Below are 13557 nucleotides of genomic sequence, written 5' to 3'. Positions count from 1 at the left end.
CGTTTGCTACGTATGCTGAAAGTGGCTTAATGGTTTGCCACAGTTTGAGTGTCGGTAATTTAGAAGCAAAGAAAAATCGTTCTCGCGTTTGTGTAAGAAAGTGTGGTGTAATATTAGGTGAATATTGAGTGTTAAAAAAACGATCGCATTTGTCTTTTGCAAAGAACTTTCTGTTGACTTATTCTATAGTAACTGGACGATGAAAAGTTGATGATATCAACAAGATACGACTTTAAGTTCTGCATTGGGAGCGGAAATTAAAGACGAAGTGTTGGGCAATAGGAAAGCAATACTGTTTTAAGTATTTACTTATAGACGTACCAGGTTGTTGATGACAATCGACGTGAAGAATGCCTTCAACACGGCCAACTGGACAGCGATTGGAGCAGCTCTGCAGCAAAGAAACACGCCATTGTACCTCCAGGCGTTGCTGCGGAACTACTTCGTCAATCGCACGCTCCATTACGAGACGGACGTAGGAATGGTCTCGCTACCAGTGACGGCAGGTGTTCCACACGTTTCGGTTCTAGGGCCAACACTGTGGAATGTCATGTACGACGACCTTCTACGTCTGGAGCTGTCCGGGAAGCGTGCGGACATTATTGGATTTGCGGATGATGTGGCGTTCACCCTTATCGGGAGGGACCCACAGGAAATCAGCAACCATGCAGCGAGGAATCTGGAGATGATCGATCGTTGGATGGATGCAGTGGGTCTGAAGCTGGCTCATCAAAAGACCGGCTACATGATCTTCTGCACGCATCACAACCCGCAAGTAGGTCAACTACAGGCGGGGGGACACACGATCATTTCGGCGTCGAGCTCTGCCGCAAGCAGCACTACGGCCGGCATTTGGAGAAGGTCTGCACCAAGGCAACGCGTATCGCAAATGCATTGACCGCTCTGATGCCGAACAAGTGTGGCCCCAAAAGCAGCAGAAGGAGAGCCCTGGTTAACGTTGGGAATAGCATTGTCCGTTACGCGGCACCATCGTGGGGACGGACACTTCTACAGAGAAATATTCATCGCACAACCGTTCAGAGGACACACCGCACAGGAGTACTCCGAGTAGCCAGAGCCTTAGGTAGCAAGGTAGCGAGGGGATATACTGGACCAGACATACGAAAGCGACGCAGAGAGGAGACCATGGAACGCTGGCAACAACAGTGGACAGCCGGAGCAGAGCAGCAGGGATCGCCGGGGATGAAGACGAGGAGACTTATCCCGGACATTAGGTCCTGGGTAAATCGTTAGCACGGAGAAATTGATTTTTATCTATCTCAAATCTTTACAGGGCATGGGTTTCTCCGGAGCTACTTCGTCGAGAAAGGCATCCTCGACGGCTCGCCAAACTGCCCGGTGTGTGAACAAGTCGTGGAAGATGTCGACCACGTAATGTTCCACTGTCCACGGTTTGCTCGGATCCAACTAGAGATGCAGCAGCAGAGCCACACCCGCCTGACGATGGACAATCTGGCGGCGGAAATGTGTGCCAACCGCGACACTTGGGAAGCAGTCCGGACTGCCGCTCGGACCATCTTCAGAAACCTCCAAGTGAGGTGGAATGAGGAAAGTCCACCAACGGCAAGACGGAGGCGACAACAACGACGGCGGAACACGGAACAACCAAGGTAGCAATAGCTGCCGCCGTAACCGCACACAAAGGACTACACTACAACGGAAGCAGCAGCAGCAGCGGAAAGGAAGACACGAAGCAGCAGCAGCAGCTGAGACAACAAGGACGAATGACGCAGCAACCGCGCATCAACGGGATGAGTGCATTGCACAAACGAACCTGCATGGAGTACTACGCACATCAGCGCATCGGCAGGTTTCGGATCAGGTCGAGGAGTGGTTTAGTTGGGTCGCATCGGCTGCCGGGTCCGCTGCACGGGCCCAGCGTCACGATGAATTCCACATACCCCATCTTGAGGGTTGGTCTGTAGCCGCAGACCACCTTCCGAGATGGGGACCTTTTGAAGGTTCCCTCCCCGTTAACAAAAAAAAAAAGGTTGTTTAATTTAGCGTTCGTTGAATATATATGCTGATTCGGTTGCTTAGTTAGCTAAAGCTTCGCAGAACATTTGTATTAAATCAAATCTGATTCAAACACAATGCCAAAAAGTCACTAGAAATTGCTGTTCCGTACATCAACCAAAGCAGAAGATTGAACTACGATTAGCAGAAACTTCTGTTATGGATATTCGGGTCGTTTTTGACCATCGTACAAGCAGATTCTGAGCAGAGTATATTCCAACTGTTGGTCCATGGTTTATAGCACACACCAATGACTTCATTGATAAAGTTATGGGTGTACGCAGCCTTTTTAAATAAATCTCCAAAATTCGCATTTAATTGCGCATACACAATTGTAGACACACACAAACAAACATCAACGATCAATTTTCTTAGGTGTTTCCATAATGAAATAGATGGAAGAGCACGCAGCTACAACGCAGAAGTTCACCAAACGAACATCCGTGCGTCCAATCCGGTGTACTCCTTCAAAGTTCACTGCGAAAACACTCTCAATTCAGTGGGTTTGAGTTTGAGTCTTTATCGATGTTGTTTATCGACCGGAAAGCAACAAAAAAAGAAAAGCAGCACACCAACATTGGAGCCCCAAAAAAAGATACTGGCGGGAAATACTAGCAATTTATTTCTTATCTATTTTGCGGCGTAGTTTGTCTCCTTTCCGGACAGCAAAGCTGATTTTCGCCGCTAAAGCATCAGACACTGGGCTAGCGGTACACCGTTCGAGGAAAGCCAATATCCAGACGCCAATACTGCCCGATCCGATTGGCATTTTTATTTCTTTGCACGTGTGACTGTGTTTCTACGCATGAATGTCGGTATTTTTTTCTTCAAATGTCCTCACCAAATGGCTTGGGTTCGAGGGGTTTCGCTCGACGCTGTGGGAAGGATTCGTGCAACTGAGTATTGGCAGGAAAGAGTGCTCGATAAATGCGGCCGCGAGTGATCCTGTTAGCAGCCTGCTTTTTTTCCGGTTCGTAGCAAGCTCACTGATGGCCACCGAGAAGACGAAACCTGGCGAAAAACGACAATCGATGGCTCCGAGACCAAAGAATGGTGAAAAAGTGTGAGCGAAAGAAAAAAACAGAACGGAAATCAAATCCACAAAAAATAATGCCGTGAACAACGGTTTCGTTCCTTTCGGTATAGTATATTTTTTGGGAAGTTTCTGTGGTAGCAAGCGCTCGAAGCACGGACGCCAACTGTACTTGATCTATGTGGCGTTACCCTCATGCATTGCTCTCTGGAGAGCGAGCGAGGGTGTACGCGAATTCTTTTTTGCTCCACTATTTACCACAGCATGGTTTTTCTCCTGAGGGACACATTTTGACAATCACTTTTTTTTTTACTTATTTGACATGTTTACTTTCGTTCGCTGTCGCCATTATGAGTTTTTCGATCAGTGCGTACATTTTCACGAACGCATAAACAGAGCATAACCGCAAATGAAATAGTGCCCCGGTCGGGTTTCTTCACAACTATCTCCTGGCGAAAAGCTCGCAGTACGAAACTGTACGTCATCACGACTTATGATTCGGAACGGCACAGTTTCCAAACGAATGAGCATTGGGGATGCATACAACAGTAACATATCTGGAAGAAAAAGATGTTTGCATTGTTTAATAGTGGACTTCAATGTTTCAAAACAAATCCAAATAAGCTGATGGTTGGTGTATAAGAGTGGTGTTTCCAAATAGTTTGTAATTTATTTAATCTCCCGTCACCAAGATTTATTTCACAAAACATTTTGTAAAGTTCGAATTATTAAACCAATGTATTGTAGTTTAAAAACCAGTTAAATCAACACGAACATTGTTTTCCTTTACAACGTTAGTGATAAAAATGGGAGACTTGTATTCTTATCCTGCTCTTGGGGAATTGGATGCCATGGGAATGTTTTATGGGCCACTGAAAAAACGGATACAAATCTACACAAGGCACAAATGTAGTACGGGCGAAAACAAAAACCACAAAACAATCATAAACATTCTCAGAACTGGTGTGGTTTTTGCTAGTCATCTAGGTTAGTTTTATGGTAGTACCGTGGGATGCCGGTTTTTTTTCTTTTCTTTAGTTGAATTTTTGCTTCTAACGCATGCAAAGATGTTTGCACGTTTTGCCGAAACAGGCACAACGCAAATGAAACAGACCACTTTTTCGGGCAACTCACTATCGATGAGATAGTGAAGATTTCGTTCACTTGATTGGAAGCTTCGAATGAAATCGGGATACACCGAGTTCCGGTTTCGAACTACTCACACAATCCGCCTTTACCATAGACAACTGAGTGATTTGAATTTTCATTAGCTCCTCCTCACTCGATTCCTCGATTGCCGGCGCGTACCCTTCGAACGGTCTCCGATGCAAACAAGCACTGATGGACCAACGTCCTTTCCACCGACCTGGTGAGTACGGTTGTGTCAGATCGGAGATTGATTTGTGGCTGTGAACGTAGCGTGAAGATTTATAGAGTTTCGCGGTCTCACGATGGTGTCCGGTTTTGGGCTGACTGGTTTGGCGCGTCTGAATGTCAATTTATGCACTCTGCTTTGGCTCGTAGCCGTTTGCTGCATCCAAGTGCTCGGTAGGGGTGTTGTGAAAAGAAGATTAGCGAAGTGCTTTAAATTTTTAAGGTCAGCGTATGTAGCCACTAGCGAAGATTGTGGAACCTCTGCAGAAATATACGACTTTAGAAACTTAGGTGAACTAAAGAATAGGGAGTAGTTCTTTTTTACACTTTCACGACATTCGTTTATTTTACTATTATAGATAATCGAATAAAAAGATAAAATGACTGTCTTATTTTAGTTTTGTAATGCTTATCTAGGCATTTAGTAAAATGCCTGATTAAGAAATAAAACAATACCATTAACAATTACTCTTTTTCATAATTTACTCCAATAAATAAAATAGAAAAATCGTTTTTGTGATGGATGAATTATTTATTTTATGGCAAACTGGTTGAAAAATAATAACTTTATATTTAACATTTAAGACCTGTGCATTTATACAAATATATGCATTCATACAATATGGAATTCATCATTTAATAATAACCTTGCATTGATTAGATTTTTTAAATGTTTTTTTTTTTTTCGAACAAGTCTATTTAACTTCAAACAACTTGTTCACAGTCGCGCTAGGAATAAAATGAAGCATTTTTGTCTTAGAGCTACCCAAAGATCAATACATTTTCCGCTTTTCTTCTCTTCAATTTAAGAAACATTTTTGAAATTTCGTTTTTGCTGTGAATATATTGTCTTACTGCTGCTGTGACTGAGCCGCACAAGCGATCTACCAACGGCGTATCATTAATCAAATTTGTTTCGCTCCGCTCACTGTTGGGAATGTGTTTTTGCTTTTGGCCACATTTTGATGCTTCGCTGTGTAGCCCATCTTCAATTTCTTGTATTGTTTTGGGCCTATCGAGCTCCAAATGCTCGATGCACTGTGTGTGTGTGTGTGTTCAACCGTTTTTTTTCTCCGTAATGTAGGTTTGTTATGCGATTTACTTAGACGTCGGAAAAAGGCACGGCAATGGTGTGTAGCCAACGCTGTCGGCAAGCTAGCGAGAAAAAATTAATTGCTCCCTTAGCTTTTTGCTATCCGCAACACGGAGAGACATTTCCCCATCCATTCCACTTTGGCGCGTACGCGTATGGCCAATGCACCATGTTATTTGTGCGTCTCTTAGAGCGCCGTCAACGCTTTCTTCGTTTGAATTTTTCGATTTTTTGTTTTACAAGCATCCTAGCGAATGACTCTTGTCGGATGGCGCAAGCCTTGTGAGTGAAACAGTTTTTTCTTCACTTGTCAGCGAAAGATGCCCGCGTGTCTGAGTTTTTCTTGTTTTTCTCACGCCTTGCCTGCCTGAAATGGTTTTCACGCAAGTTAGCTTTTCCTTCTATTTTCCCTTTCCTACACGAGCTCAAGAAGGGGAAGATTTCCCTTGTGCAATGTAGTAGAGGGGAAAAAAGGACATAAATGGTTGGAAGCTTTCCGCGACCATTTGATAAGAAAAATTTCTCCACATTCCGAGCGGCTTTCATCCGAGTGCACGTCATCGAAATGGAAATGGATCTTGGCGCGTTTTTCATACCACCTTTTCCAATGGGAGCAATGATTTCTTCTGAATAATGGAGTAATTCAATATTGCAATTCGTCCGCAGTGATGGTAAACAGCCCTCGGAAGGATTTTTAACCTCGGTAAACAATTTATTGCTTCCACTGCGACTGCTAGACCAGAACCACCGCCCTTCTTTTATGTGTTGCAGAAAATGTTACAAATCACTTGTTTTGTCGAAGTACCATGGCTGACAACAGCACTTTAAATCAAATTTACCAATATTTCTTACATTTGATAGCACCGCTTATCGCATAAAAAATGATTACATAACCCAAGTAGGGACAATCATTCGGAAAGAAATCGACACACAATTTAGAGCGTTCGGCAGAGTTCGGAGGTTATAATAAAAATACAGAGATTTAATAAATTGCTCCAACATACTAATCGTTGAAGCGTGCAAGGTGGCACTAACTCTTGTTTGGTTCGGTATGTGGTACCATCCGCAAAGTCATTCGCAGAAAGGAAAAAAAAAACCCCGTCTACGACCGAACTTTTACCAAATGTGAACCAGGCAATATATATATCTACAACTTTTCTCGCCACACCAACTCGCTTCGAACTGGAACGCCATGTAAAGTGTTGTAATCCCATTTGTAGGAACAGCCCGTATTCGACGGGTTTGTTGTACAAGTAAAAATCCGACCGTTCGGCTTACCAGATTTATGAGTGTAAAGTTCAAAAGTTTTCGCACATGGACATGGCCACCAGTAGATAGGGTCATGTGTGTGTGTGTATGTGTTTTTTTTCATATGAACATAATAGCACAGCGAATAGTTGCATTTTGAAAAGGGCGTAGGCTACATACAAACACACAAGCAAGAAAAATAACAGTAATGTTCCATTGCAAAGTGAGTACGAAAAGTCACCCTACTGCTGCCGGTTTGTGGTGAAAAAGTCGGCTAGACTCAGAACGCAACACAATGCTGGTCGTCGAACAGCATCGAACCGTATGGGGAGGTGCGAAGCTGTGAGAAGGAAATAATATCCACTAAAAGGTTGTGTCAAGTACACTGATTTCCGATACTATTGTATGCATAAATTTTATTTTTTCACTACGTCTTTGCTTCTGCAACCCAACTACAAGTTGTTCGATGCAAGTATTTATACATATTTAGATCATTTCCGAAAAGCATTTATAAAATGTTTCAAACGGAACAAAAAATGTTTTTTAATCATGAATGAGCTATAAACTTGAATACTTTTTTTTAATTAAAAATAAAATATTTGAATTTTTGAGGCTAAAACAATGCATATGCTAATTCTAAATTAAAAGATGGGTATGTATTTTACATTTTCTTTGAAATAATTCGCATAAGGTGTTGAGAATTTCAATTCAATTCATAAAAGTTAAAGGGCTGTGAAAGCTTTTTCGCGTAAAGTAAAATAAAGCCATTCTTACCTCGACGTCGATTCCGCTGACGGTGCTAAAAACTTGCACCGACGGGTGTACCTGCGGTGTGTAGCGATAGAATTCTCGCTTCCCCTTATACCACTTGATCGAATAGAGCCGTTCGTTGTCTTCCAGTTCGTACTCGCAGTACAGATGAACAGGATCGCCTTTCCGGACGGCCGTTGGGACCGTGACCCGTACGTTGCGCAGCCCCACCGACAGCTCTGTAGCGTCATTGCAAGCATGGAAGATAAACGAAAGAGAGAAGAGAATGAAATAAGATGGATACAGTCATTAGCTCGATAGTCCTGCGATTAGTGGAAATAAAGCTAGTTCCGTAAGCTGGATTACGGAGAGTAAATCCGTTTCGAGTAAAGTCATGCACCTTCGTATTTGTGCCACCTTTGTGCCGATTGGCCAACCGCATGATTTCCTGTGCTAGAACCTTGTGTGCCGCCGAGGGGATTCAGTATTTTTCACCCCCCACAAAAGCTTGAATAAAAAAGTACTAAAACAAATAAACGAAACATACTGTTTCCTTTTCTGAGCACAATTTTCATCGTTTGTAAAGCAAGTAAACAAAATTTAACGTCTTTTGTGTGGCGTGGTATAATTTTGACCGGCGGAAATAGGATTTGGATGAACAAAAATTGTTTAATCTTTCATACGGTGCTACCGTTGCCTGTTTTGTTCGTTTTTGTGCGGCTTCGGCAATGCGTCTCGGAGCAGTGCTTGATAAAAATGTATTTTTATTGTGCTGTGTGTGGGTCTGCTGCATGCGTTGGTTTTTTATTCGCTCGCTTTGTCCTAGCACAATGTTTACTTGCGCGATGCACCACTTTAGCTTTGATAATTTAATTAAAAATTCGTTTTTATGCCTCCCGGTGCTCCTAAGCTGCCATGGCCTAGATATTAAAAATGAAAATAAAAGCAAAGCTGGGAACAAACAGCAGATGAAGCCTTTTTTTTATTTTGAGCTTCGGTTTATTTTTGCAGTGTACGCGAACAGTGCCTCGCATCAGAAAACAAACGACCATCGTTTGGTTGCTACGCTTTATTTTGTTTCGGGTGGCTATAGTTAAGAGTAATATGAGTGCTGTTATCAGTGTAGTATTTCTCTGCTAAAAACATTTCTTTATATTGTTGAATCATTAATTCGCATTTGAAGAGATGTTGATTCATTTTTAACAATTGAATAAATTTAGAAAGTGCAACAGTTAATCGAACATGTGTAGATATTATCAAGCTTAACTTTAATGTATCAAATTAGATGAAAATGTTGTAACTAAGACATTAGTCTGTTCTAAAAACGTGTGACCTATTCGAAAGGCTTTATCTTTAATTTAAGGGTTGGTTGATTGGTTGAGTTGGGAAATATTAAAAGAAAATACAGCGTGTGTTTTATTTCAAGCAGCTTCAGGTCATATGGCAAAAAATCATTACTGATCAGTAGATTGCCCTTTCGAGGATGTGAGAAAATGTTTCAAAAACACTTCACATTTGATTTCAATCACAAATAATAAGTTTATTCTGCTAAAAATGAAAAAGGTACTGTAGTGATCCGGGCAGTTAGCCCATCTCTACCTCAACTGATAGCGGACGTAAGATCCTACTCCCATCACTATCACAAAATCAACCCCATTCCTACTCCTATCACTACCACAAACAAACCACAAATAACGTGAGGCAATATAAGGAACCAGTAACGAAGCAAACAGGACACTCGATAACCGACAGCCGACCCGGTAACACTGAACAAATTGTAAAACGCGCGAAAGATCACAAAAATAAAGTGACGTACAACCCCAAACCTCGTCAATTGGTGACCCCGACGTGATCGCGTTTATATCCCACAGTGTGCACACCTACTATTACTGTGCTGTGCTTTTTCACGCAACGGCGTGCTCGCGTGTGTGTACCGCAACGTGTGCCATACTCTTACCGTGCGGTGCTCAGTTACGCATCGGCGTGATTACTTCAAGTTTCACAGAATTGCGTGTGCCGGTCTCAACGTGAACCTTCGAGAACGTTCTACAGTACGCCACGATCTGTGATTTCTGTTAAAGACACACACACACAAACGTATGCAAGTGCCGTGCCGTGCTTGTACTTCGTACACTTAAGCAGCACAATCGAAGAATTATCCTGCATTGTCGTGCGGTTATCGTGTTTCTGCAACCGTTCCTGCATCCGCAACGTCCCCCGCGGAATACACTGCTTTCGTGCCTGTTCTGCACCATCACCGTGAAGGTATCCTGCTCTCCAGCATTACCCCGAAGCCGTATCGTGGAGATATCCCGCTTGCGCAGCCGGGCCGATCAAGCAGCTGTGCCGATCAAGCAGCCGAGCCGTGCGTGCCATCGCATATTCCGCAGCCGTCCAGTTCGTGCGTTCCGGTTACTTCATTTTGGAATTCTCGTGAACATCACGCCACATTTCCTCGAAGTCGACGCCCAACCATTGCGTACCCAGCAACCGCTCCAAGTTCTGGTGAGCTCGTTCCATCTTTTTGTACATTTGCGTAATTTCACGAATTTATAAAAAAACGGTTAGGGACACACAGTAGAACCACACAGGAACAAACATGTCGAAGGAAGAAACAAACAAAAACCCGTCCGCACAGGGTAGCGGTACCAAGACTCGATCGTCGGGTCAAACAGCTCCCTCCACTTCTACAGAAAAATCCACAGTTCCTCCTCTCCCAACTCCGTCCATAGAAAAAGTGTCGATAAAGCTTCCGTTGTTCTGGGAAGACTCGCCCGCTGCATGGTTTGCTGCCGCAGAGGCCGAGTTCGAAATTTCGGGAATTATAAAAGAGCGCACTCGTTACTCGTACCTAGTAAGCTCACTGCCAAAAGAGGTTCTGCGAAAGGTGATGGATATCATCACCACGACACCTCGTGAAGAGCCATATTCCACCTTAAAATCACAATTATTAGAACGCCTTTCTATTAGCGAAGAACAACGACTTTCACAGTTGTTGTATCATGTGGACATGGGTGATAGAAGCCCATCAGATTTTTATCGTTACATGGTGCATTTGGCGGGCAATTCTGAGAACTTGTCCGTGGAACTAATACGAAAACTTTGGCTATCCCGTTTACCCAAAACAATCGAAGTCTCCCTTATAGCAATAGGAGCCCGTGACATAAACGAGCTTCTCAAAATTGCAGATAGATTGTGGGAGGTGACTCAAGCGGGACATGTGACAGTGCTCGAAAGCAATAGCCCTCAAGCAACAGCAAACTGCCCCGACAGCACAGAAGCGCTTAAAAAAGAAATCGGGGAATTAAAAGAGATGGTCAAGAAACTTGCGTTGCAGGCTGGAGAAAACACTCGAGCGCGGCAACGAACTCGCTACAACAGCAATACTCGCTCACGTGCGCCATCTGCTGGGCGACAACGTTCGTTGTGTTGGTATCATAACCGTTATGGATTCAACGCGAGAAATTGCATCCAACCTTGCAAATTCAACAATAATGATCAACAGCAAAAAAACTAAAGTGCTCGGAGGTCCCGGCGGACGCCCAACGAGCTACCATAAGTTCCTCTCCTAGGCTCTTTATCGATGATGAAATTAGTAGATTTTCATTTCTCATTGATACAGGAGCTGATGTGTCCGTCCTTCCTTCTTCATTGATTGGAAAAGTCGCAAAACCCACGGACCAGGTGCTATCAGCAGCTAACGGTACAGTCATACACATTTATGGCACAAAGTTGCTTGACGTAAGCCTTGGACTGAGACGCGTGTTTACACATCCCTTTTATATAGCCTCTGTCGACCGCCCCATTATAGGCGCAGATTTTTTGAAGAAACATGGTTTGTTAGTCGATCTCAAAGCTCGTCGCTTGATTGACCCGATCACCAACCAAACTTCACAGGCTACAATAGCAATGGTAAACACTCCAACGCCTAAACATTTTGTTGTTGAAAAAGACATCTTCGGTGATATCGTGAAACAATTTCCTTCCCTTACGGAACCACCGAATTACAACGCACCAGTCCGTCACTCAGTTTGTCATTACATTCAGACAAAAGGTCAATTACCCTTCTCGAAACCAAGGCGACTCGATCCCGAAAAACACAAAATCGCACAAGCAGAATTCCAGCATATGCTGGAATTAGGAATCTGCCGCACGTCTGCTTCGCCAGCATCATCGCCATTGCACATGGTTCAGAAAGCGGATCGGGATTGGCGACCTTGTGGTGATTATAGACGACTTAACGCAATAACGGTGCCAGATCGCTATCCTGTGCCTCATATACAGGATTTCACCATGAACTTACAGGGTTGCACAATATTTTCCAAATTAGACATCATTCGTGCATACCACCTTATTCCCGTGGCGGAGGAAGACATTCCAAAGACAGCGATCACGACACCTTTTGGGTTGTTTGAATTCCTCAGGATGCCTTTTGGCCTGAGGAACGCTAGCCAAACATTCCAGAGATATATGAACAGCGTTTTCCGTGACCTTAGTTTTGTTTTTGTATACATTGACGACATACTTATAGCAAGCTCGACGAAGGAACAACATTCCGAGCATCTGCGTGAAGTATTCAAACGATTAGCTGAACACGACGTAAAAATTAAACTTTCGAAATGCGTGTTTGGTGTTCCAACAATCGACTTTCTAAGTCATACAATTTCATCCAAAGGCATCATTCCGAAAGCGGATAAGGTTGAAGCAATTCAAAATTTTCCTTCGCCTACTTCCGTCAAACAACTACAACGCATAGTTGGCATGATTAACTATTACCATCGATTTTTGCCACAAATTTCGGACAAATTAAAACCAATGTATGAGCTAATAGCAGAACACGGCAATAAAAAACAGAAAAAGGAATTTATTTGGTCTCAGAGATGCGAGCAAGCCTTGCAACAAGTAAAAGACCAACTTTCCAACGCCGTGATGCTGGCGCATCCCATACCAGATGCAACTTACTCATTAACAACTGATGCATCTAGTTTCGCAGTTGGAGCCGTTCTGCAACAACACAATCAAGGAAGCTGGGAACCTTTGGCGTTTTTCTCAAAAACGATGACGCCAACTGAACAAAGGTACTCCACCTTCGACAGGGAATTGCTTGCCATTGTCCTTGGTATCAAACATTTCCGTCACTTCCTTGAAGGCAGATCCTTCACCGTTTTCACCGACCACAAGCCACTAACTAATGCGCTTACTTCAAAAGCCGAAAAATCTCCTCGTCAAAACCGACATCTTGAATTTATATCTCAATTCACATCAGATATACAATTCATAGCAGGAGAGAGTAACACAGTTGCAGACACTTTATCGAGAATCGGTGAAACCGAAGCGATCACGCACATTTCATACGAAACCATTGCGAAAAGTCAACATGCAGACAAACAGTTAGATCAACTCTTAAATGATGCAGCGCAACAAGACTCCAAATTCAAATTAGAGCGACTAACATTGGACAACAATATTTTAGTTTTCGAATCTTCAACCGGGAAGAATAGACTCTATGTTCCTATTTGCCTCAGAAAACAAGTTTTTGAAAATTTACATAGTCTATCTCATCCAGGAGTACGTGCGTCAAGAAAATTATTAACGGAGAGATTTTTTTGGCCATCTATGAATAAGGATGTTGCCAATTGGGCTCGTTCTTGTTTTGGCTGCCAACGATCAAAAATCGTCCGCCATACTCGTTCACCCGTAGAGAACATACCTATTCCTCAGGGTCGTTTTGATCATATCCATATGGATATTGTAGGGCCTCTACCATCCTCCGAGGAATACGCTTATCTACTTACAATAGTTGATCGATTTACTCGCTGGCCTGAAGGTTTTCCTATAAAAGATATATCAGCAGATACCATAGCAAAAACATTTGTCAGTCAATATATTTCAAGATTTGGTTGTCCTTTAGTCATAACCACAGACAGAGGCAGACAATTTGAATCAAGACTTTTTGCCGAATTAAGCAAATTATTAGGCACTCATCACATCAAAACCACTGCCTACCACCCACAAGCAAATG

General features: G+C 43.1%; 3 protein-coding genes across 3 annotated transcripts in view; 1 reads left to right on the top strand and 2 right to left on the bottom strand.

Moving 5' to 3' along the window:
• Nucleotides 1–13557, bottom strand: part of LOC126565725 (guanine nucleotide-binding protein subunit gamma-e) — a 377807-nt gene that overhangs the window by 253949 nt on the left and 110301 nt on the right. The gene's annotated exons all lie outside the window — the stretch shown is intronic.
• LOC126565008 (uncharacterized) overlaps nt 1–13557 on the bottom strand; it is a 68228-nt gene that overhangs the window by 17876 nt on the left and 36795 nt on the right. The window contains exon 2 of the mRNA XM_050222144.1: nt 7560–7774. Within this exon, the coding sequence (XP_050078101.1) occupies nt 7560–7774 (215 nt within the window). The remainder of the gene's footprint in view (nt 1–7559; nt 7775–13557) is intronic.
• Nucleotides 551–1396, top strand: LOC126565680 (uncharacterized). Its single transcript, XM_050222880.1, has 2 exons — nt 551–775; nt 1295–1396. Exons 1-2 carry the CDS (start codon nt 551–553, stop codon nt 1394–1396), a joined length of 327 nt encoding a protein of 108 aa, XP_050078837.1.

The sequence above is a fragment of the Anopheles maculipalpis genome, chromosome 3RL, assembly GCF_943734695.1.
Source record: "Anopheles maculipalpis chromosome 3RL, idAnoMacuDA_375_x, whole genome shotgun sequence".
Taxonomy (NCBI): Eukaryota; Metazoa; Arthropoda; class Insecta; order Diptera; family Culicidae; genus Anopheles; species Anopheles maculipalpis.
This window is presented reverse-complemented; position numbering and strand designations above follow the sequence as displayed.

What these genes read in the sequence shown, in the direction of transcription:
- LOC126565680 (XM_050222880.1), top strand. Translation starts at nt 551, where the DNA reads ATGTACGACGACCTTCTACGTCTGGAGCTGTCCGGGAAGCGTGCGGAC. An exon ending in GCACGCATCACAACCCGCAA is followed by an intron (nt 776 to 1,294) that starts GTAGGTCAACTA and finishes AAATCTTTACAG; the next exon opens with GGCATGGGTTTCTCCGGAGC.